The sequence below is a fragment of the Xyrauchen texanus genome, chromosome 39 (assembly GCF_025860055.1).
Source record: "Xyrauchen texanus isolate HMW12.3.18 chromosome 39, RBS_HiC_50CHRs, whole genome shotgun sequence".
Lineage (NCBI taxonomy): Eukaryota > Metazoa > Chordata > Actinopteri > Cypriniformes > Catostomidae > Xyrauchen > Xyrauchen texanus.
In genome coordinates this window covers 20905971-20930681 of record NC_068314.1, presented here as the reverse complement: position 1 = coordinate 20930681, position 24711 = coordinate 20905971, and the positions used below count along the sequence as shown (strand labels likewise).

Sequence of the window (24711 nt, the reverse complement as noted above, 5' to 3'; positions counted from 1 at the left end):
ATGTCCATTTTTATTTGGAATGTTTATTAAAGTTTTCTAGTCTCATGAAAAAAATCAAAAGCACGTAGACGGTGCTGTCACGTGCCTGATGGGCCAATTACAGTAATTTATTATTACTGGATGAGAATTTTAAAAATGCTTTTCTAGATAGAGGCAGATTTCCATTCACAGGTATGAATCCTTGCAATGGTCAGTTTTGATTAAAAATCACTATCCAGTGTTTTAATGTCTCCAATAAGAAATAAAAACGTTCAGAGGTGTCAATAGAGGATTCTGTTTTCTGAGCTGTCAAGCGCCCCTGCAGGAGGAAACATTTGTCTCATCGGTATTTCAGTTAGTAGCTGACAACATCTGTAATTTCGATCAGTTCCTCACACAAAACTCGTTTGAATTTAGAAAACATGAAATATATCACATGAGTCATACGGAGTTTGGAATAACGACTCTGTGTAATTACAAGACACTATACAACATTAAATGTGATTCCATTAAACTCTGCAAAGGAATAGTTCACCCCAAAATTTTAATTCTCTCACAATTGACTCACCCTTATGTCATGTAAATGACCACCTACTGTGCAGTTGCGCAAATATAATGTATTATTTTACTTTGCTGTTGTTGTTTTTTTTTTAATTCTTTTTTCTCCAGAAGGCGGCAATATACACGAAAATAGTGCATCGCTAAAAAACAAAATAACAAATCTGACCTCTCGTGAACATCCTGGAGAAAGTATGAAAGAAAGTCATACACATCTGATATGGCATGAGTCAATTTTGAGATACATTTTTGGTTGAACTATCCCTTTAACCTTTTTTTTTTTTGAATGTAACAAAGTTGTGGAACAGAAAATCAGCATGGGACTTGTGGACATAAAAAAAAATCATAATTTAAAAGCAGCTTCAGAATGTATTATTATTATTATTATTATTAAGGGCCAATATTGTCCAATGGGAAATTATTTTGAGGGGATTTTTTTTAAACATAAAAATGATCACCATTTATGTTAAATAATAACTGAACCAATCCATTGATGTGCTTGATTCAGTTTACTGAAGCAGCCACCAAAGGGTAAATCGGTATGGTGCTGCCCTCTTGTGGTGGTAAGACCAAAACAAAAAACACTAAGGTTTATTAGAAAACAAATCAAGATAAAAATCAAGCAAGGAAATTTACTGAAAGAGGAACTTGATTAGGTTAATGAGTTTACACTATTGTGAATGAGGCCATAAATGAGTCACCTTGTTTTTCCTCATAATTAAATGATGTGGGAAAATAATAAAAGGGGACAAATTAGACAATTAACACAATAAATCAGTAAACCACTAAAATAACAGAACATTAAACAAAGTCTTTGCATGTTTAAAACATATACATTTTTGTATTTTATTAACCATTATCTGGTTTAGTGCAGGAAGTCCAGCAAATGAAAAGTGTCTTCTATAAGGCCACATCCACACTAATAAGCCTTCAGTTGAGAATGTATTCATTTTGATATGTATATGCCTCTTATTCACACTGGAATGATGATTTCCTTCACTGAAAATTGAGACTTTGGAAAATGCTGACGTTATGAAAAAAAAAACGTATTAGTGTGGACATGATGGCCTAATTTATTACACATTTATTACATTATGTTCAAATAACATACCAGCTTTAGTCCATTCACACACATTTTGGTTACAACACAATGTCACCACTCACCAGGGTGGGATGGAAGTACAATTTCTTTTACAATTTTATTGTAAAGACTTTTTTATAAGATAACACCATTTTAAAAAATGTATCCCTGCAAAAAAACAAAAAACAAACACCTTTCAGTGCATCACAGTATCATTTTCAAAAGAAAAGATCTGTAGAAATGGCTCTTCAGATTGCTGGTTTTGTGATTGTCTTACAAAAGTATCTTGAAACCTTGGGAGAGAATGATGTCCAATCATCTCAAAGTGTGCTTTTCTTAGAGACAGAGACCTGGTAATGGAAAATTAAACAAATGTTTAACAAATGTTTATGTTTAACAAAATCTCCAACATGCAACAGTTAATTTATGTGAAAGTGTCCATACTCTACCGAATCCTAAAGTAAAAAAAACAATATTGTGAGTGGTACATACAAAACTTCTTTAATGCTGGGGTATTTTGGGAGAATTCCAAGAGCATTACTATGCAGTAATTATAGTGTTCTGAGTGGTTGCTTACTGGCCCAAATCAAAAAGAGCCCAACCCCTAGTGTTTATGATATTTTCGTCTTCTAGATATGAATTCGTCCCTCCAAAGTAAGTCTAGATAGATTTTTTTTTAATCATTATCCACCATGAGAAAATAGTAAGTCTGATCAATTCAAAAAGTAAAAGTACACTTCTATAAACAATCAGCACATTTTGAGATATATTTATAAGTCCAGATTGAATTTAATAGGGTTAGGGGTTTGTTCAAATCCCCAACCCTCCTAAATATGAGCAATAATGATAGTGATGCTAGCCTTAGCACAACTAATACTGTAATGTTGATACATTCCTAAAACAAAGTGGTCAAGTACATTATAGTAATAATAACATTTGTTTTATTTGTATACCTCATTTCCAAAGCTCAAGGACACTTTGCATTCCAAGATATTATCATAAATACCACAAACAAAAGAATTGAAACAGTAAATAAAGGCAAAACAAGCAATTCATACATGACAGAACATTATCAAAACGGAGCAAAATAAAACAAAAAAGCATTAGATGGAGATCACTTCAAATATTTTCAAGTAGGCTTAACATATGGCATGTAGCCTATTTGGGTTATTCAAACTATAGACTAATTAGACTAACAACTGCATATGTTTCTAGTTTTCTGAGAAGTTCAGCAGTGATTGACTTGTTGTCATTTCAAAGCTTATTAGCTCAATGTACGCACATTTTAAGAAGAATGTTAATAACCATAATTTTATAAAATTTTATAGTAACTGGTTAACGTTTAGAAAGGAGGTCCCGGAATCCTGGATCCGGCATGCAAACACACCATGTCTAATCCATGATTAAAAATAATATTTCATCTATCAATACAAATCTGATAAAACAGTCCTTACCCAGCCACCCTGCTCAGCGATCCAGTTGGTCAGACGATTATTGACAAATCCAGCCATAGCCACCTCAATCACATTTGTCATATCAGGGCAGTTCTTTTTCATTACGAGTCCCAGTGTGACAGCAGCCTTGAGGAGTTGCTTCTCTGAGGCTACTTCTGCTCTCTCCACAACCCACGACTTACAAAGACTGTCCACACTATCAGCGAATGCAGTCACCACCTACAGGACACACAGGTGTCAAAGTGTTGCTCCAAGTCAAATGGACAGGAGAGTATGAACATGAATTCTGAAACATTATATGCTGACAACTCGGTGTTGACAATTCACACTTAGTCATGCAGTCATCACTTAATTCAAATGAATTCCAAGTAATCAGATCTAAACAGGAAATACAGCATACATTCTGTGATTGTTCAAGTTTCACTTTGACAGCAGTACTGTTGAAATGCATTTCATTTGCTTCCTTGAAACTAGTTAGAGACCTACAGATCCTTGCAATATAAGAATATTGTCCTGTTGTCTCAGAATCACTAAGTGATACAAAGTGTCATTGTCTACTAAATCTTATACACTGCAAAAAAAATTAGTACTTTTGACTTGTTTTCAAGTACAAACATCAAAACATTCTTCAAACAATATACATTTACTTAACAAGCAAAGTGGCATAAGACACTCTGAATTGGAAAGTATCTAACCAAATTTAGTGAGGTTTTTGCCTAAAACAAGAACATTTTAAATTGTGGTAAGAAAATAAACTTACTTAAAAGGGAAAACTAGTTGATTTTTCTTACCACCTTTGGCATAAAGCATAAAGTTGACTAAATTTGGTCAGATTTCTCAGGAAACAATCCTTAATATCTAATGCCATTAGACCCCCCCCCAAAAAAACAACAACAAAAAAACACCCTCATTATGAATTCTTGTTTTTTTTATTTGTGAAAGCCGCTAAAGTTCAAATTTTTTATTATAGTCCTATTTTTGACGTAAATTAGTTGATTTAATTATAAGGGTGAGAGGTTTTAAATTTGATCATTTGTATTAATGAGTTAATTAAGTTACAGATTAGAGACAACTTATTTTTATAAATGGTTAGATCTTTTTTGCCCTCATAAAAGGTAAAAACAGAAAATCAAATCCAGGGGCCAAATATTGCCCCTTAATGTAAAAATACATTTTTGACACCGTTCTAAACCCGTCTGTCCATGGAACACAAAATCAGGTGTTAGGCAGAATGTAAGGGACTGACAGACATTGTCACCATTCACTTTCACTGAATTAATTTAGCAGGGATGGAAAGAGTATTCATATTCAAGCAAATGTACTGTTAATATAGTTTGAGTAGAGTAAAATACATATCCTAAAAACTACTCAAGTAAGCGTAAAAGAGTAGCTCATTTAAAAGTACTCATGAGTAGTGAGTATTGAGTACTGAGTTGATATGTAAATTGTGTTGTGTAAATCTGTTGTTTATTGTAAATTGGTATATGTCTCGTCACTTTCATGACTGCTATGTTGCTCGGAACTGCACACAAGACTTTCACCTACTGTTGCACTTGTGTATATGGTCGTGTGACAAAGTGATTTGATTTGCGAAAGCTATGCCTCTTTAAAATAAAAACTCTAAGCTGCGATTTAAAAATGTAACACACAAAGACAAAGATCCCCCATTTAGCCTTAACAGACTGTAGGGGCAAGTGCTGTTAGCGAGCACCTATGAAGGCCGGAACGGTACACGAGGGGGTGGGTGGCCAGCACCACGCCCGACCGCCTTTGTCTCCCCAGTGGCGATGTTTTACACACCGCACCAGGTACTCATTTTAGGCTGAGTCGACCTAGGGGAGGCCCGGGACCGGTTCAGATAATCATCACTGGTGTTGGCCATGAGCGGGAATGGAACTCGGGTCGCCAGGTTCGTAGCGCGCTAACCGCTACACTACCGCTCCACCTACCCACACCCACACACACGACTTGATAACAGAAATTAAAAGATAATACATTATTTTCAATATCATAATGTATAAAACAATTACATTAAAATCAGTTTAAGTGTAGGGTCTAAATTTCCCTTAATCTGACTGAGTTATTGTTACACAAAAAACATGTTCAAAACATGCAAGGAATGCAAAAAAACCACTAAAAAAGGAAGGTCACTTGGCGCGTCATGTCCCGCACAATAGAGGAAGTACAGCAGTTGTTTGGTACTGGGGCAACATCATTTTCTTTCTTCAGCAGGACACAAATTAAGATATTTAGAAGAATATTTCAGCTCTTTTGATCCATACAAAATCACATAAATCAGCATAAAAGTAACCCAATCCATGTGACTCCGGTGGATAATCCATGTCTTCAGAAGAGATATGATAGGTTGTGTGAGAAACTGATTTGACTATTAATGCTCCTCCCTGCTCAATCAATCTCCACTTTAACTTTCACTTACTACTAATGTTTTGGTGATTCACATTCTTCATGCATATCGCCATGTGCCGAGCAGGGAGAAGAATTTCAAATTTTCTAGACTTAAATATTGATCTGTTTCTCACCCATCCATTCACTTGTATTGTATGGACCTACAGAGCAGAAATATTCTTCTAAAAATCATAATTTGTGTTTTGCTGAAGAAAGGAAATCATACCCAGTAAATGATAAGAGAATTTTCATTTTTGAGTGAACCATTTCTTTAAGTAGCACATGGGGGCCACATTGTCCTCCTTTTGAGATACAATGTTCCACATTGATTTAGTTCTTGTATCTTTTAAGCCCAGAAATAGTTGTGTTCTCCTTCTCAAGCATGATGTACCATTTTCTGAAGTTTGTGACTGGTGGAAAGTTCTACCTGAAGTATTGCTCTACAAATGTTGATACTTTTCTATCAAGCATTAGAAAAAACTTGATAAAGGCTAAGCATAAGTTTTTTTATCATCTCTACTTTCCTGGTAATTTGTTATACAAATTAACACTACATCAGGGGTCAGTATTATATATTTTTTTGTAAATATTATTATTAAGCCATGTTATTATATGACATAGCTATGACAGAGCACTGTGTCTCTCGGTGGCGAGAAGCAGAACGGCTGTGGGCGGCGCGTCTTGGGTGGTGTGGGCATCGGAGGAAAGTTCAAGTGCGGACAACAGTATGGTAATGAGCTTTGACACGGTTCGGCGGCAACCTATTGGAGTATAGAAGTGCTCCGCTCTAGCGAAGTCTAGAGAACACAACCGTGTAAACTTTGGTTCCCACCAAACATTAGTTCTGAAGACAAAATGGAGGAGAAAGAAACTGATTATTGCTGTGGCGGGTTTTCCCGTAATATATGACCTGTCCCTGTTTGCGTACAGGGATAAAAAAAATTAAATAAAACATGCGTGGACAAAGGTGTCTGAAATTGTTGGTGTACCAGGTGAGTTGATGAAGTCGATATTATGGTTTATATAATATTATGTAATAATATATTAAAAGATTTCATGAGGATATACGCTATTTGTGATATGTTGGCAAAAAGATACCAGTCGACATGTCTGGATGTTTTGCGGCCCCTATAAATATAGTTCACAAAACCGCCTATTTCAAATACGTCAAAGCATCCACGAATCTTCGATAGCGTTGTTGGCAGGGCAGCCAGAACGAATTGATGCTCTCGCCGCCTCTGGCCTGATCTTATCATGTGGCTTGTTGAGTGCGTTGCCGTGGAGATATAGCGCATGTGGAAGCTTCACACTATTCTCTGCGGCATCCACGCACAACTCACCACACACCCCACCGAGAGCGAACCACATTAAAGCACGAGAAGGTTACCCCCCATTTGACCCTACCCTCCCTAGTAACTGGGACAATTTGGTTGCTTAGGAGACAAGGCTGGAGTCACTCAGAACACCCTGGATTCTAACTCGTGACTCCAGGTGTGGTAGTCAGCTTCTTTACTCACTGACTACCCAGGACCCATCACCCAACCCTATTGATAACATTGCATTAATCTCTTACATCAACCCAATAATCTCAGTGATAGATAGCTAAATTACATTTATCTGGATATATCCAAGTGGTGGTGGTGTAGTGGTCTAAAGCACATAACTGTTAATCAGAAGGTCTCTGGTTCGATCCCCAGAGCCACCACCATTGTGTCCTTGAGCAAGGCACTTAACTCCAGGTTGCTCTGGGGGGATTTTCCCTGTAATAAGTGCACTGAAAGTCACTTTGGATAAAAGTGTCTGCCAAAAGCATAAATTAAAAGCATAAAATTAGAGGCAGGATTAAAGTTGATATCTGGCTTGAGCAAGCAAAACTCACATGATACAATAAAGCAATTGGCCTTTATCACTGCGAAAAGCCCTTTCAGGAGTGGCCGAGATTTTCAGGTGTTGAAATGTGTTTGAGCCATCCTCCACATCCATAACAGTTGGCGCCCAATCTACAGCTGCCATTCAAGTTTTTTTTACGTGTGATTTGATTTGACGGGAGTCACAAGACTCTCCCTAGCCAATCATGTTGATAAGAGTAAAATTAAATCCGGACAGGGAAGTAGCGAACACAGACGGTGGGAAAATAGCGCATTAAAAGTATAGATACAGCACTTAAAATGTACTCAAGTAAAATTATACAATTTTAAACTATTTAAAAAAAACAAAAAAAAGTACAATTCCTGGGAGAAACTACTTAATTACAGTAACGTGAATATTTGTAATTCGTTACTTAACACCTCTGGAATTAAGAGCAGCATCAACATTGTTCTAAATTTCTCCACTTGTGATTTATTAAGGAATGAAATTTATGATGACAGAATTGTAATTTTTGGATGAACTAACCCTTTAGAGACATTTCTTTTGAAGATATCTGTAGATCTTCCATTATGACTCACCTGATTAGCAGCAGCTTTCTGAACGTTCTTGATAAGTGGCTGGATCACTTTCTCGTCATAATCGTCACCCAGTTCCCTGAGTTTTGAAGCTATTGTAACTGGGTCAAACGCGTTTTCTGGAGAACAAATTATTTGGGTATTAATAGTGTTAACATTGAGTCCTTGTAAGCAGGGATGTAATAATTCAAGAATCAACTACTGAAAATCCCATTGTGGACGACCACTTTTCTGAATATTGAGGGGTAAGATCAATGTCCAATGAAGAAATATTAAATGGCTATATCCCATATATCCTTGGGACCCAAGAAAAGACAAGTTGGGATATCTCTCCATAAAGGACATTCTAAAACAAATTAATACATCTTGAAAACACGATGACAAATCAATGCTGATCAGTGGAAGTTCTCTCTTATTTTCCCAATTGAAGATGACACTTACCGTCTTCAGGACCATCATGTTCTACCATATCGAAATCCCGTTCATTTTGTAGGAGGCAACTTATAACAGCATATGTTTGTTGCTGGATGTCAGCGGGGGCCATTGCGCTAAACAGGAGAGCTATAACTAAATAGGTGAACACCGGGATATGCTGTGTCACAGTCACGTAAACGCCGAGGCCACGCCTGTATCTGACGGTAGGCTATCTTAAAAATGAATTTATGAACAAAAAAGCCCAAAAAACATCTATCTTTCTATGTCGGTTACGGTTAGCTTTCTATACGTCAAAATAACAGCAACGTTCATATTAAACAACACCGACTGATGGTTTTAGTTCTACGCTTTCATTTCTTCTCAGACGTCCACTGTATGTATGTTTCCAAACAGCGGAAATGTGTAGTGACGTCATACTACTGATTTCTATTTAAATGGCCAGAAGAGGGCGCTAGTGTATCAGAAAATATTGTTATTTTATTATCTTACGCTAACAGAGGCAACCACACCCCATGTAGCCTATCTGAAATAAAGACTTGAAAAATTGACGAGCCTATGTGGTTTTAGGATAGGTTACATATACAATTTTATCATGGCTGCGTAGCTGTGAGGTAACTAGTTGTTGGAAATAAAATCCCAAACAAACAAATAAACAAATTGAAAGATCTATGTAATGAACATGATACAAATCGATTCATTAAATTCAAATGTATAATCAAGTCTTGCTCAATATAAATGTTGCATTGAAACATTACTATGAGGATATACAGTACAGGATATATGTATATGAAAAGATGGTATGTAGATTTGTAGTAGTAGTCTGTGAATTTATGAAGGAAAATGTAAAAATGTTATTTACAAATAAAATACTTATTTTCCTCACCTGTTGTCCACTGAATACAGCATGGTTAGAAAATGTCATGTTGTGTTTCAAATCTAATATATACAGAAGTTATTCTGTACATTAGCATTGTCATTTGAATGCTCTGAATACTCTGATTTTAAATCTGAATTTTGTCTTGGAAAATTTGAGGCCATTAATGGTAAAGAAGTCTTGCATTGGATTTGCATACTAAATGACTTCAGTGCACTGCAACATTGCATTTTTTGATCATTTCAATAATTATCTATTTAAATTATTTTCCTGCATGTTTTTTTTTTTTGCCTTCAAACTTTTAATTTAGTCAACAGTATCTCTGTGTAATTAAAATGACTTATCAGAAAATAACAGAAAGAACCTTGAAAATATTATTCTCATTATTGCCTCAAATAGAGTCTGTTGGTTATCAGCCTGTCTGAATGCAGCTCTTGACGTCACCTTTAAGTCTAATTTACATTGTCCTGTTCATTATCTGTGAAGAAGTGTTGAGTATGTCACAGGTTTCTTGCATGGCTTAACAGTAATGGGGAACAGCAAGTAAGCCAATGAAGATGATAGTTCCTCAGGCAAACATGTGATAATGGTGTAAGCCTGCTGCTGACCCTCTCAATATCAATCAATATAGATTCTCTAGAGATTAAACTGGGCAAGAGTTTGTAAAAGTGTTCATTTCTTTTATTGATATTTAGTTAAGGCATCTCAATACAAAGCATTTCACAACCCACCATATGACAAAGATCATGTACAATAGAATTTGTTAGGAGCAAACATGCAAAATAAATAATATTAATAATACTTATAATAAGTGAAAATAATCCTAACGGTGAAAACAAACTATTAAACATAACATGAAATATTATCTGTTAATAATAATTTAGAAGCTGTTTTAGAAAAATTTATAATAATAAAAATAGAGAAATAACCCTAAAAGTAAAAACTAACATTAAAACATTAGTGGTAAGTTAGAATGTAATTGTTGTTTTTACTATATATATATATATATATATATATATATATATATATATATATATATATATATATATATATATATATATAATGGAATTTATATAAAAATAATACAAATAATGGTAACATCTTACAATAAGGTTCCATTCATTTACATTAGTTAATGGATTTTGGGATCATGAAAAACAATTAACAATATACTTTTACATCATTTATTTATCTTTGTTAATGTTAGCTAATAAAAATAAAATTGCTCATTGTTAGTTCATGTTAGTTCATATGGCATTCACTAATGCTAATAAATACAACTTTTGAAATTTACATAAAGAAACATTTGACATTTTCTAAAAGTATTGTTCATTGTTAGTTCATGTTAACTAATGCTGTTATTTTAACAAATGGAACCTTACTGTAAAGTATTACCTAAATTATATTATGATTATAAATATAATACTACTAATAATATCAATAATAATAATAACAATGGTCATTATATGCTAATTGACTGCCAATTCATCTGAACATAAATTATTAAAAATATCCCAACATACCAACAAAAATAACAAGAGAGAATCAAACCCAATCAGTTCACTAAAATTCAGGCCATACATGCACAAGTATTCCAATGAAATCAGTCTCTAACAGAATTAGAGACAGTATGTTACATATGGACAGTGTTCAAATTATGTGTTACAGATCTTGTGTCACTTCCTGTAATTCAGGTACACACATCCACTTCACTTTTTGAAGAAATTCAATCTTCATAGACGTTGGTCATTTTCTCTGCTGAGGATTGTAATTAATGGCTTATCGGACATTCCAAGCAACAAAAATAGATATATTTTCTTATAACATCATCTCAAGAAAGGGAAACGTACAGATGCACTGTATATTATTCAAAGAATGACTTCCTCATAGTAAAGTGCTCCCTTAAATTATTTCAGAGTAATTAATGCACATGAAAAACAGCAGACTTTAAACTCTGCAGGTCTATGCCATTGTGAAAAGAGGAAAAACATTACACCAGTAATTTCCATAATTATGTTTTTCACTCTCAGTCAACACTTAGTGAATTCTCCATTCACCAGCACTGCAGTGTTCAGTAACTAGATAATGGGAGAAATACAGGTTATTTTCCTTAATGGTTCATCATAAGCATTATCTTTGGACAGCACAGATCCAATGCTTACATTGGTGTCATACAGCACCGTCAGGCCTATAGGGAAATACGCAAAAAGCTTGAATCTCCATTTTGTGCTTTTCTAAATAAACACACGGGCCAACCTTCTCTGTGCTAATTCTGTAGAGCACAGCTTTTTATCAGATATTATTACATGCACAATGGCTTCCCTGCCAGAGGAATTGATATCACTGACTTTGCAAATTACAAAGAACTGATGAACAGTTTGAATAGCATGGGGCTGTCACTGAAAAAAGGTCATTAATTTAAAAGCACTGAAATAGATTAATACAACTATGGTCTCAAATGGTGTCTGGATCAGAGAAACTTCACATTCAGCTCCATCTATGGCTCCCAAGATGATCTATTTACCCACTAAGGAGAAATTCAGCTGTGTAAACATTGATGCTTTTATGACTCATTATTGCAGTCTTTTACAGTTTAAACAAACCAAGATGAGTAGAGCAGTTAGTATGAAGTGTGAACACGTATACAAAGTTTCAGTGTTTTAGAAAAGGTTACCCCATTGGATAGATCATACTGCTTGATTTCTGTGTTATAAAAGTCGACCTAGTCAGTGTATTGAAATCATTAGATGATATGCATAGTTGGTTTCAATTATCTCACTAGCAGTTACATTTAATAAGTTTTGATCAAGGTTCAGCATCTGGTTTTGACATTTTTTCTTTCATTAAAAGCAAACAAAGAAATCAAAAAATAATAATAATACATTGATGATTATCTTATGGGCAGGATAGTCATGAATGAGGTAGTCAACAGTCAAATTTTTGTTCTAGTTAAATAAACATGAAGAGCGAAATTATGTCCCAAATTGGACACGTGTGTAAAAATTAAATAGTTTTCTCAAACTATGGATATGAAGGAGAAATTAATCCAGACTCAAGAGTGGTCACACCAAAACATAATAATAATACAAAAAAACCCAATAACATTATATATAAAAATGCAAAAAATGTGTTAGTCTAGTAATTATAATTAGCTTTATATAAAAACAATAGGAGTCAATGGTACTCCCAATTTAGATAGCCAAGTAAACGTGGGTATGTGACTGTGTTTAAAAGATCTCTATGTAATAAATATGCTGAAACATTTAAGATTAAATTAACACTGTAAAATTATAAAAGCACGTTAATTTGAGTTTTAAAATTAGGCTAAAAAACACCAGACATACGATAATATAAGGGTGAAGTGTGTACCTTTTGTTTTTTTTTTATGTCAAAATACAGTCTAATATCACAGTTTATTGTTCATTGACAACTACAAGACCCATTCATGGGTTTACCTCCCCTAAAAGTGTAAACAGTGAGCCTCCCCAGCACTATCAAAACATTGATGATTATATTTTGAGCGTCCCGCTCAGCTCCACCCATCCTTTTCTATCTAAACCTATAACGTGAGTTTGGGGCATGGCTCCTTCTAGTAAACTCTTCAACCGGGAGAATATGAACGTCCATGGCAGACGTGTTACAGAGGACACGAAACTTAGCGTCACCAAAAATCGAAGTCTTGCTAAAAGACAAAGAGACAGAGTGAACATTTAGAGGGTGGAGTACTTTAAATTTTGGCATGTTACTTCTCCACAAGTAAGGTACACTCTGGTATTGCCACACAAGTTAGCTCATTACTGTTGAGCTTCGTAAAATTCGTAAGATATGTATCGCTACATTTACTAGTTACCAAGAACTATCCTACCTCTTGCACTAGATCCCCCACACTCCAGCTGCCATTCAGTCCAGTGTTGTATCAAATTGTATTCCCTGTCAGAATCTGTTTCCCCATTTGCCCCGATAGGGTATTGGGTATAGTTATGGTTAGGGTATGTAGGGTAGTTTAGGTAGGGTACAGTAGGGTAGGGTTAGGCTTAGGTTTGTAAAATGGTGGGACGCATTCTGACAGCGGAGAGTGTTACTGTCAGATACTGTTCCCCCCATACAGATCTGCTGGGGGGGAAACAGATCCCGATGGCGAAACCGAGTTTGACACAATACCCTCAAGGTTATAGGACAAGCCAATTCCTCTGCAACACTTTTTATGCTGTTTATGTTTTAGTGGTCTTGTTTATTACGAAGTTGAACATTTATCATTTAGTATGGTCTATTTGTTCATAGGGACTCAGAGAGTGCGAAAGGGTGTGATAAGCCTGAGGGGTGTTGGCAAAGGTTGTTTAAAAACATACTTTATTTTCGAAAAATTTCTGTTTGGTGCCAATAGTAGCGCAGAAACTACACACTTCACCTTTATGGACACGTGGTAAATGAAAAAGGATTATCATGCTTTGATATTGTGGCGACTTAAGCTAACTCTCTTTGTAACACGAAGCCTTAGGCGTTTTCAGAAAAACATCTCACCTTTGATGCGGCGTGTAGGTAATTAATGCCCCATACACAGTCACAGGGCTGAATGCTCATTGTTATTATACCCAGACAGGACTGTAATGTGCTCCATTACACAAGCTGCTCCATTCAGTCCTCTACTGGCAGAGTGTGCAGATACATAAGACAATCTTATTTGATTAAAAGCCTCTTGACAAAATTGAATTGGTGAATGAACTACAGTTGAGTGGGTGACACCATTCTGAGAACACTCCGGGTCTCATTCCTGCCATAAAGAGCGAGAGAATTAATACTGGCTGTACTGCATTTAGGCGTTGCACTGTTGCTGTGTCATGACAGTGAGTATGCGTATTGTTTTCAATCTTATATTCGAGTGAATGATACAGCAAGGCCACGATTATGAATCCTCTGTAAATACATCTATGCCGACACCATTTATATGCAGAAATGTCTGTGCTGCCTTTGCTTTGTTAAAATGACTCATAAAGATATCAGGGGGCGCTCCCCATAAGGCCCAAGGGGATGCAGGGCAGTGGGCCCTTCTTCATTCCAACAAAAGAATATGTGTGAGCCAAGTTGCAATGGTTCATGCAGTACTTGTGACCAGTCATGCAGACTCTTGATGCATCATAAGCCAACAATATGCTTGTTGCAGTTGTGCTTCTCTAGTCACTCTTGATAGCTATCCTGTTTGGAATTATTGGTAAAAATCCAGATGGAATTTTACATTTCTCATAGTCACTCATTGTACATTTCAATGATCGGAACTTAACTGATAGAAAATAAATGGTCCTTTCCACTCTCATGCATTCTTTCATAAACAAAAATGGATACAGACAGAGAATCAAATAACATAAACATTTTCCACAAGCAATGCTTAATGTAATAAATCAAATGTACACAGGCATGACTTGATACAAACTGAAAGCAATACAGATCTATAAAACTTCACCGTAACACACACACTTCTAGTTTACCAATGTGGAAAAATTTTCAAATGTCAAAATAGGGGACACTTGTCCCGATACACTGAGACAGCCACAGACAGGCACAAGTTGAAACCACAAACATCATCCCATTCCTCCTACTCTTCCTCCTCATCCACTCTTGTCAACCGATCCCCGAAATAAGAAACAGTCACAGGCCAAGATATATATATTCTTAAACAAAACATAACAAAAACGTTTGCCCTTGGGTCTGATTCTTGGACGGTCTCCAAGGAAAATGGGTAGACAATATAAAATGCACAAACAGAAACGCCACTGGATCTTGGAGTGCCTCGGAGAGATCAAACACACTGTAACAATGGGAGCTAAACTGTTACAGCTCCAGTACAGCTACCCCAGAATTGCAGACAGTGAGATGTTGTCTTAAACTTGCTTCCAGACTATGGATGGGCTCAGATCTGTGTGTGGTGTGTGTGTCCAGGAGGTGTATAAGGAGGCGGTGCTGGATTTGGTTTGATTCCCCGGCTCTTCATGTAAGAAATTAACTGGTCCGGAATTTCAGCCAAAACGTCTTTGGCCAGCCGTGCCATGCTCAACACATGGTTTCCCGTCCGGTCCATGTAATCCCGAAATGGCACAAACTAAAGGTAAGGAAGCATTGTTTTATTTTATATATTGATTTATTCATTCATTCATATATACATTCATTCTTCCCCAATTCAATCATCTATCCTTAGCTCATTCATCCATCCATCCCATATTAATTCTTTCACCTGCCAGTTCATTCTTGCCCCTTCATGCATCATCCATAATACCCCCCACTTATTCCTTCATAAAATAAGCTAAGACTGTCTCAGGAGAGAATTATCTTCAATTTGCTCGCAGTCTTTTTCAAGACTGTGACTAAGTAGGCTGAGATATCCTTATTACATGTAATGACAGGTTGCATGCAAGGGGGACCTACATAATGAATTGTATTGTAATAATGTGGGTTTTGGAGTGGAGCTGTTACACAAGAGCTCAGTCCCACAGTGACTGGATTAGTAATTAAAATTCTCATGAGTTCAGGATTTGATTGCTGAAATAAAGAGACATGGAGCTACAAATTACAGCTACTTAAAACCAAAAGTAGCATGCATGTAGTTTTTAACAAGCTTTCAAAGAGTATATTTTGTAAAAGACGTAAAGGACTGCTCATGTCACCTGAACAATATCTCGCTCTGCTAGTTTCCCTCGAGAGGAGATTCTTATGTCATCACCATCCAACTCAACCATAGCTGTGGGAAAGGACAGGAGGTTAACCAAATCATCTCAGCCATTTAATGGACAAACTCAAATATTCAAGAAATTCTAATTTTAAGAAAAATATAAATAAATATTACACTGTGTTACACAATGCACACACACACACACACACACCTTTTTTTTATTTTTATTATTGTTGTTGTTTATTGAGAATCTTCACCTGAAATCAAATATGCTGTAAAAATAGGTTTAACATAATGAAGTTTGGTTAAAAGAAAACTGAAACTGAAAAGAAATGACATTTGATGTTATGTCCAACCTGCACCATGGGCACCATATTCAATTTGACCAGCAGTCTTGAGATGAAGAGAGCAAGATTATCAGTGAATAACAAATACAACTTAAAGATGTAAAGGTGTAATTCAAACGTAATTGCAAAAATAAACATTGTTTTCAAACAGCTTTCCCTAATATCCCCAGCACACCCGTCTGCCATCTGCCGTCAATTGAAAATATTAACTGATAATCCCACCCTAAACTCACAGAGACTTTTCAAGGAAATGGCTTACTTCTAGTTGTCTCTGCATATTAAGCTGGAAAACATTTTAACATCGAAAAAGTTATACACTTTAGTTTTAAATTTTGGTATGATCCTCACACAAAGCAATCATTTGGACTACATTTATGGAGATTTTTTTGTCCTTTTTGTCTGTTACATGGAAAAATAACAGCAAAGGTGAGTTAATACTGATTGGATTGTCGGTAACACATTACAATAAGGTTGCATTTGTTAACATTAGTTAATGCCTTATTTAACATTAGTTAATGCTAGGGCTGTGTATTGATACAGATTTCCCGATTCAATTCAATTCCGGTTCACAAGCTCTCAATTCGATTCGATACAGTATCGATTCATATGGGTTTATTTCAGTTATAATGTCCCTTTTGCTTATATCTAAAATAAATGATTTCCCAGCTAATGCTGTACAGGGGACCATTTAACTAGGTACAATAGTAAAATATAAATGTTACTAATTATATTTTATTACTTTTTCATAATTTTGGTCACATTTTGGCTTTAAAAAAAATGAACAAATACATGTATTCAATCAATAAATAAGATATTATATTTCATATATTATTTTTGTTAGATATTTATTGTTAAATTGCATAATATGTACTATTTACAAGTATTTACATTGATTTGTTGAACACGTGCTAAATCCAGTACTTGTCAGGATAGAGACCAGGAGATCGGAGGTAAGTGATTCAAATACTGTTTTATTAAAGTGTCACTCGTGCAAGGTGGGTATAAGGTGAGTTTTCAGGTGCAGGTTTGGTGAAGATCGCTGGATGTACAGAGAACAACAGGTAATCCAGATAACTTCAATCATGGCATAATACTCAGTCTCAGTTCGTTAATCCATTCTTTCTTCTAGGACTGGTCGGAGCAACTTGGACAGATATCAAACATGGGCTTTCAGGAATCGGACGGGAGATCTGGAGATGGCAGAACAACAATGCAAAGGGTTAGTATTGAGTCAGGTAAGGAAGCGGAATACTCAGGTGTTCAGTTTTCACAGGGTTCACAGGATACGGGAGGAAACGGTCTGTTCCTGTTGGAGGCTTGACAAAGACTGGAATCGCAGTGAGTGTTCTTATGAGCTGGTTGATGAGGTAATTGATGATGACCAGGTGTGTGTGTTTAAAATTCTGGAGAGAGTGATCTTTGAGTGGTGGGCTGAAACGAGCTTGATTGATCCCTGACATTACCCCCCCCTCCAGAGTCCGCGCCAGCGGACCTTGGACCCCGACGTCGTGGAGGTCCCAGGGGCAAACAGGCAGTCCAGGGGGCAATGAGGGGCAAGCAGGAAGTCCAAGGTGGCACAGAGGGCAGGCAGGAAGTCCTGGGGGGCACGAAGGGCAAGGACAGGTTCAGGTGGTCTGGGGGCCGGCCACAGGGCAAGGATAGGTCTGGGGGACCTGGGAGGGGACCACGGGACAGGGATTGGGTCAGGGGCCCTGGGAGGAGGCCACAGGACAGGGGCTGGGTCAGGAGGATGCCACAGGTCAAGGACAGGTTCAGGTGGCCTGGGACCTGGCCACAGGGCAAGGATAGGTTTGGGGGACCTGGGAAGAGGCCACTGGACAGGGACTGGGTCAGGGGCCCCGGGAGGAGGCCAGAGGACAGGGACCGGGTCAGGCGGCCTGGGAGGAGGCCACTGGACAGGGACTGGGTCAGGAGGCCTGGGAGGAGGCCACAGGACGGGAACAGGGTCAGGAGGCCCGGGAGGAGGCCACAGGACAGGGACTGGGTCAGGAGGCCTGGGAGGAGGCCACAGGACAGGGACTAGGTCAGGGGTCCTGGGAGAAGGCCACACTAAGGGGACAGGTTTGGGTGGCCCGGGAGCTGGCCACAAGGCAAAGGCCGGTTCAGGGGACCTGGGAGGTGGCCATCGGACAGGGACAGGTCCAGGAGGCCTGGGAGGCAGCCTCAGGACAGGGACAGGTCCCGGAGGCAGAGCTGAGAGGGGCTCTGGAGACGAAGCTGTGGGCGGTTCTGGAGGCCCAGGAGGCGGAGCTGAGGGAGGCTCTGGAGGATCAGGAGGCGGAGCCGTATGAGGCTCTGGAATCTCTGGGTGAAGAGCCGTAGGAGGCTCGGGAGGCGGAGCCAAGGGAGGCGGATCCATGGAAAGCTCAGGAGGAGCAGGAGGCAGAGCTGAGGGAGGCTCTGGAGGCTCAGGAGGCGGAGCTGAGGGAGGCTCGGGAGGCCCAGGAGGTGGAGCCAAGGGAGGCGGAGCCGAGGGAGGCTCCGGAGGCTCAGGAGGTGGAGCCGTAGGAGGCTCAGGAGACGGAGCTGAGGAAGGCTCGGGGAGAAGAGCCGTAGGACGCTCTAGCGGCAGATCCCTAGAAGGCTCTGGAGTCTCTGGGAGCAGAGCCGTAGGAGGCTCAGGAGGCGGAGCCGTAGGAGGCTCGGGGAGAAGAGCCCTAGGAGGCTCGGGAGGCGGAGCCGCAGGAGGCTCTGGAGGCGGAGCCGTAGGAGGCTCTGGAGGCGGAGCCGTAGGAGGCTCTGGAGGCGGAGCCGTAGGAGGCTCTCGAGGTGGAGCCGTAGGAGGCTCTGGAGGCGGAGCCGTAGGAGGCTCGGGGAGAAGAGCCCTAGGAGGCTCGGGAGGTGGAGCCGCAGGAGGCTCTGGAGGTGGAGCCGTAGGAGGCTCTCGAGGCGGAGCCGTAGGAGGCTCTGGAGGCGGAGCCGTGGGTGGCTCTGGAGGCGGAGCCGTGGGTGGCTCGAGAGACTTGAGGGGTGGAGGCCAGGGAGGCTCGAGAGGCTTGAGGGGCGGAGCCCTGGAAGGCTCGAGAGGCTTGAGGGGCAGAGCCCTGGAAGGCTCGAGGGGCTTGAGAGGCGGAGCCCTGGAAGGCTCAAGAAGCTTGAGAGGCAGAGCCCTGGGAGGCTCGGGAAGCTCGAGAGGTGGAGCCCTGGAAGGCTCGAGAGGCTTGAGAGGTGGAGCCCTGAAAGGCTTGAGAGGCAGAGCCCTGGAAGGCTCGAGAGGCCTGAGAGGCAGAGCCCTGGAAGGCTCGAGAGGCTGGAGAGGTGGAGCCCTGGAAGGCTTGAGAGGCTTGAGAGGCAGAGCCCTGGAAGGCTTGAGAGGTGAAACTCTGGAAAGCTTGAAAGGCGGAGCTCTGGAAAGCTCGGGAGGCGGAGCTCTGGAAAGCTCGGGAAGTTCGGAAGGCAGAGCTCTAGGAAGCTCGGAAGGCGGAGCTCTGGGAAGCTCGGGAGGCGGAGCTCTGGGAAGCTCGGGAGGCGGAGCTCTGAAAAGCTCGGGAAGTTCGGAAGGCAGAGCTCTAGGAAGCTCGGAAGGCGGAGCTCTGGAAAGCTCGGGAGGCGGAGCTCTGGAAAGCTCGGGAAGTTCGGAAGGCAGAGCTCTGGAAAGCTCGGGAAGTTCGGAAGGCAGAGCTCTAGGAAGCTCGGAAGGCGGAGCTCTGGAAAGCTCGGGAGCCGGAGCTCTGGAAAGCTCGGGAGGCGGAGCTCTGGAAAGCTCGGGAGGCTCGGGAGGCATTGGCTCTTAGACGGTCACGGCTACTGGCACTGGCTCTTGGACGGTCACGGCTACTGGCACTGGCTCTTGGACGGTCATGGCTACTGGCGCTGGCTCTTGGACGGTCACGGCTACTGGCACTGGCTCTTGGACGGTCACGGCTACTGGCACTGGCTCTTGGACGGTCACGGCTACTGGCACTGGCTCTTGGACGGTCATGGCTACTGGCGCTGGCTCTCTGACGTCGGAGGCTAACGGCTCGCTGGCCGTGGCAGGCGTGGGCTCTGGCTCGCTGGCCGTGGCGGGCGGAGACTGGGGAGCAGAAGCCTTTCCTCTTCTCTTTCTCCTCCGGGCAGATGAAGTGGACTGTGCAGGCTCAAGGGAATCGACTGGTGTGGGGGTTTGTTTGCTGGTTATGTTGTGGAACACCGGCTCGGTGTCCACCTCCCCCATGGTGAACGCAGGATCCGCGAACAGTAGGGCGAGGTCAATATATTGAACCAGGCTGAGGGAACAGCAACCACCAGGCATACAAGAAGAAGTTGGCTTATTTAGCCCATAATGAAAAATGTCTTTAAGGGCTACCTCATTGAAGTCGACCTGATCTGCCAGGGCACAAAATTCCGCGACAAAAACCTCCAGGGGTTGATTCCCCTGACTGAGAGCCAAGAGCCGAACTGCTGGGTCCATAATGGAGATCTTTGATCTTTTTGTAGGATACAATTGAGATTGTTGTTTGAGGATGAGCGAGGATTGCAGCAAGAATCCGTTGCAATCTTCCGCCCGACCTGAGAAGGGCGCTGGTCGGGAAGCGGAGTTGGTGACGCACACCAGAGAGGAAGCGGGGTTTGCGGAAGTGCCGTCTTCGGGTTGTTTGGATTCACTGGCGGTGTTGGTCAAGCCTTCTGTCAGGATAGAGACCAGGAGATCGGAGGTAAGTGATTCAAATACTGTTTTATTAAAGTGTCACTCGTGCAAGGTGGGTATAAGGTGAGTTTTCAGGTGCAGGTTTGGTGAAGATCGCTAGATGTACGGAGAACAACAGGTAATCCAGATAACTTCAATCGTGGCATAATACTCAGTCTCAGTTCGTTAATCCATTCTTTCTTCTAGGACTGGTCGGAGCAACTTGGACAGATATCAAACATGGGCTTCCTCCCGTATCCTGTGAACAGGGTTCACAGGATACGGGAGGAAACGGTCTGTTCCTGTTGGAGGCTTGACAAAGACTGGAATCGCAGTGAGTGTTCTTATGAGCTGGTTGATGAGGTAATTGATGATGACCAGGTGTGTGTGTTTAATATTCTGGAGAGAGTGATCTTTGAGTGGTGGGCTGAAACGAGCTTGATTGATCCCTGACAGTACTGTCTCTTTACAAAGATGAAGGGAACGAGACATTGTGTCATGCTGAACCATATGGGAAATCATTTTCTGACGAACAAGTTGAAACCCATCTTTTTTATTTATTAATTATTTTTTTTCTCCATATATGCATGAGACACAAACTGACATAACAAGGATTTTCAGATACAAACCAAGGGAAACTAGCAGATACAAACTAAAGAAAAGGAAAACAAAGGCATATCGAAAGACGAAATATATGGAAAGAAACAAAATAAATTGCATATGGTGACACTGTTATCGACTGACATTATGAAATACAAACATGGTTCTATTTCAGGGTTTATGATAGATAGGAATGCAACAGGGAATCAGGTCTGTATATATTGGAAGAAAGGGGACCAAGTCTGATTGAAGGTTTCAGTTTTGGATTTTACAGATGCTACAAGTTTTTCCATATTGCAGTGCGTTGTTAGCAGACTGAGCCAGAGGTTTATTGAAAGTTTTGTTCTGTCTTTCCAGTTGAGTAAAATTGTTTTTTATTTTGTTGGCTACAAATGGTTCTAGGTGTTTAAATATGGCTAGTGTAGATAAGTCTTCAAGTAAAGCTACTTTGGGACACATTGGGATGCTAAGGCCAAGGATCTCCGATAGCCTGCTCATGACCTCTGACCAAAAGTGCTGAACTTGTTGGCAGAGCCAAAAAGCATGGAAATAGTCGTAGACATATGTTGGACAGTATGTACATTTGTTGTTCTTTATATATCCCATCTGGAAGAGTTTATGAGTTGTGATATGTGTTCTATGTATACGTTTATATTGAATCAATTGAATTTGACTATTACAGGACATGGAGTTTATATTATTGCAGTCTGATGTTGTGATCTCGGTGATTTTTTAATGGAAACTGCTATTGACTTACCAGCGGATGTTAATAATTATATATTTGTGACCGTAATTGATTTGGTTTTAGAAGAGAAAGTGCTTTGTAAAGAGGAATGTTACAGTTTTTTTTATATTCTTGAACCAGTTTTTTTCTTATTGCTTCTCTTAACATTATGTTTTGAAGCCTGGTTTGGAATGATGTATTTCAGCTGAATATGGCCAAAGGTCATGAACAAGCCATCATTGTATAGCTGACCCAGGCTGGTTACTCCTCTCTGACTCTCTGAAATCCCTTTCAGGGGTAAGGATGTATTGTCACCCTCAACAAGCAAATATTACAGCTTTTTCTACTTACATTACAACTTGCGGACTGTCCTTTGGGGATTGTTGTGCTGCACTAATAGAAAATGGATAGGTTTATTATTAATTAGAAACATGGGATTGTGCCACAGTGGAGTATAATTTGATGGTTCTAGACTACAGTTTAATAGGTTATGTGTATTCCACCAGGCATTCAATGTGGTATTAATGGTAATATTATCTTTATAACCAGGATGTATTTTTAAAGGTTTGTCTATGAATGCAAGCAATTTAATATTTAATTGTTGCATAAATATATTTTCTAAGAAAATTTAGGTTGTGGGTCCAGTGATAGATAAAAATTAGCTGTTGAGGAAGAAAGTAGGTATAAAGGTTTGGGGCCCTGAGTCCTCCATATTGTTTAGCTCTCTGCAAGGTGGATAGTTTTATTCGTTCTTCCAGTAAAACTAGGTTGCAAAAAAAAAATTTGGTTGCACTATTGAGAGAAGAGGTAATTTACTTTTGAAAGTATGTTCATTTTTATGGTAGACATGCAGACACTTAAGGATAATGGTCATTTGTTCCATCTGTCAAGGTTGTTTTGTATTTCTTGCAAAAGAGGAACATGATTCAATTTGAACAGATCGTTTATATTAGGTGAGATATGGATCCCAAGGTATTTGATTGTTTTAACTATCTGAAGGGGTAGTTCTTGACCTCAACATCTCAATCTGATGTGGAATCTCAGACATTGTAATGTTAATGGAGTAGTCAGACACCCTGGCAAAGTGGCTAATAAGATCATGGGCCGATCAGTTTGTAATATATAAAAGCATGCCGTCTGCATGTATGCTTCTTTTAAGATGGTATGAACAAGATTGACTTCCAGAAATGTTATGAGATCCTTGGTGAGTACCTCTTTTTAAAGGAAATGGTTTGAGATGATTACATTGGTTATGACTGCAATTGCTTTGTAAATTCTTCTTGTTGCCATGAAGATCCTGCCCGCTGACTCATGTATGTCAACGGAGAAGTTGTAGAGTGCTTCTAGACGAGAGTGATGCGCACAGTCTTGAAGGAAGAAAATTCTGAGGAATGGTGTTTGCACACCTGCTTATATAACGGACAGCTTCACACCTAAAATAGTGGGGCTAAAACACCATAGCCAAACGTATGATAGGTGTTATTGCAGGTCGTCGGAAAACTAGGTCGTTGTAAAAAGGATTTCCCTTATGCGTCAGCATGATGCAACATCGAGTGAACTGAATCGTAAGGGAACAACTTTTCTGTTAACAGTGCCTTTAAATGAGCGCATGTTAACTAGAGAGGACTCAAATTGCATTACCTCATCTGTGTGATGCATGAATAAAAAAAAAAATTGTGTAGTTGTTTTTGATCAACAACTGACTCTAAAGAACAGAAAGAGTAGGCTTTTACAAAAGACAGTATTCCGTAACAAATGGGTTGTGTGGATCTTGTCTTGGGCACAAATTACATGGAACAACTTTTACTCCCAATAGGACCATTTCATGACTAAACTACACAATTACTGGTGAATTGCAATTATATTCACTTTAGTCACATAGCACGAATTTTGGTTGCAAATGCGAGTGATTTCCTCACATTGTTGTGGAGGGTTGCGCATTTAGTGAAAGATCGATCTTGGGATTTAAGAATTGATATCGAGATCGTTCAAATGAAGATAGCGATTAATCGGAAAAACAATATTTTTATCCACCCCTAGTTAATACATTAGTTAACATGAACTCACAATGAACAACACTTATTTACAGCATTTATTAATCTTGGTTAATGTTAATTAATACATACGGTATACTAACATATTTCTTAACATTAAAAAGGTGTATAAGTTAACATTACTTAATACATTAGCTAACATGAACTAACAGTGAACAACAGCCTTTTACAGCATTTATTAATCTTGATTTATGTTAATTTATAGATATACACCAATCAGCCACAACATTAAAACCACCTGCCTAACATTGTGTGGGTCCTTCTAGTGCCGCCAAAACAGCGCTAACCCCCATTTTAGGCAGGTGGTTTTAATGTTGTGGCTGATCGGTGTATACACATGTGTATATATATATACACACACACACACACACACACACACACACACACACACACACACACACACACACACACACACACACACACACAGGCGGCCAAAGTTTGGAATAATGTATAGATTTTGCTCT

The 24711-nt window shown here is 39.6% G+C and overlaps 2 protein-coding genes across 3 annotated transcripts in view; both read right to left on the bottom strand.

The window, feature by feature from the left end:
- Positions 1 to 481: 481 nt before the first annotated feature.
- Positions 482 to 8757, bottom strand: LOC127632912 (bcl-2-like protein 15). The gene is made up of 4 exons (XM_052111745.1): positions 8364 to 8757; positions 7926 to 8041; positions 3073 to 3291; positions 482 to 1968 (listed from the first exon to the last, which is right to left on the bottom strand). Exons 1-4 carry the CDS (start codon positions 8464 to 8466, stop codon positions 1939 to 1941), a joined length of 468 nt encoding a protein of 155 aa, XP_051967705.1. The 5' UTR covers positions 8467 to 8757; the 3' UTR covers positions 482 to 1938.
- Positions 8758 to 14692: 5935 nt separating this feature from the next.
- The window catches only part of LOC127632731 (copine-5), a 179940-nt gene continuing 169921 nt past the window's right edge, over positions 14693 to 24711 (bottom strand). For both annotated transcript variants that reach the window (XM_052111475.1, XM_052111476.1), the window contains 2 exons: positions 15888 to 15961; positions 14693 to 15325 (listed from right to left, as the gene is read on the bottom strand). In XM_052111475.1, the coding sequence (XP_051967435.1) occupies positions 15137 to 15325; positions 15888 to 15961 (263 nt within the window). In that variant the 3' untranslated portion in view covers positions 14693 to 15136. The remainder of the gene's footprint in view (positions 15326 to 15887; positions 15962 to 24711) is intronic.

Excerpts from the sequence above, each read along its gene's own strand:
- LOC127632912 (XM_052111745.1), bottom strand. The coding sequence starts at position 8,466 with ATGGCCCCCGCTGACATCCAGCAACAAACATATGCTGTTATAAGTTGC. Across the intron at positions 3,292-7,925 it reads AGAAAGCTGCTGCTAATCAG|GTGGTGACTGCATTCGCTGA; the intron begins GTGAGTCATAAT and ends TGTGTCCTGTAG. Across the intron at positions 1,969-3,072 it reads TCGCTGAGCAGGGTGGCTGG|GTCTCTGTCTCTAAGAAAAG; the intron begins GTAAGGACTGTT and ends TTCCATTACCAG.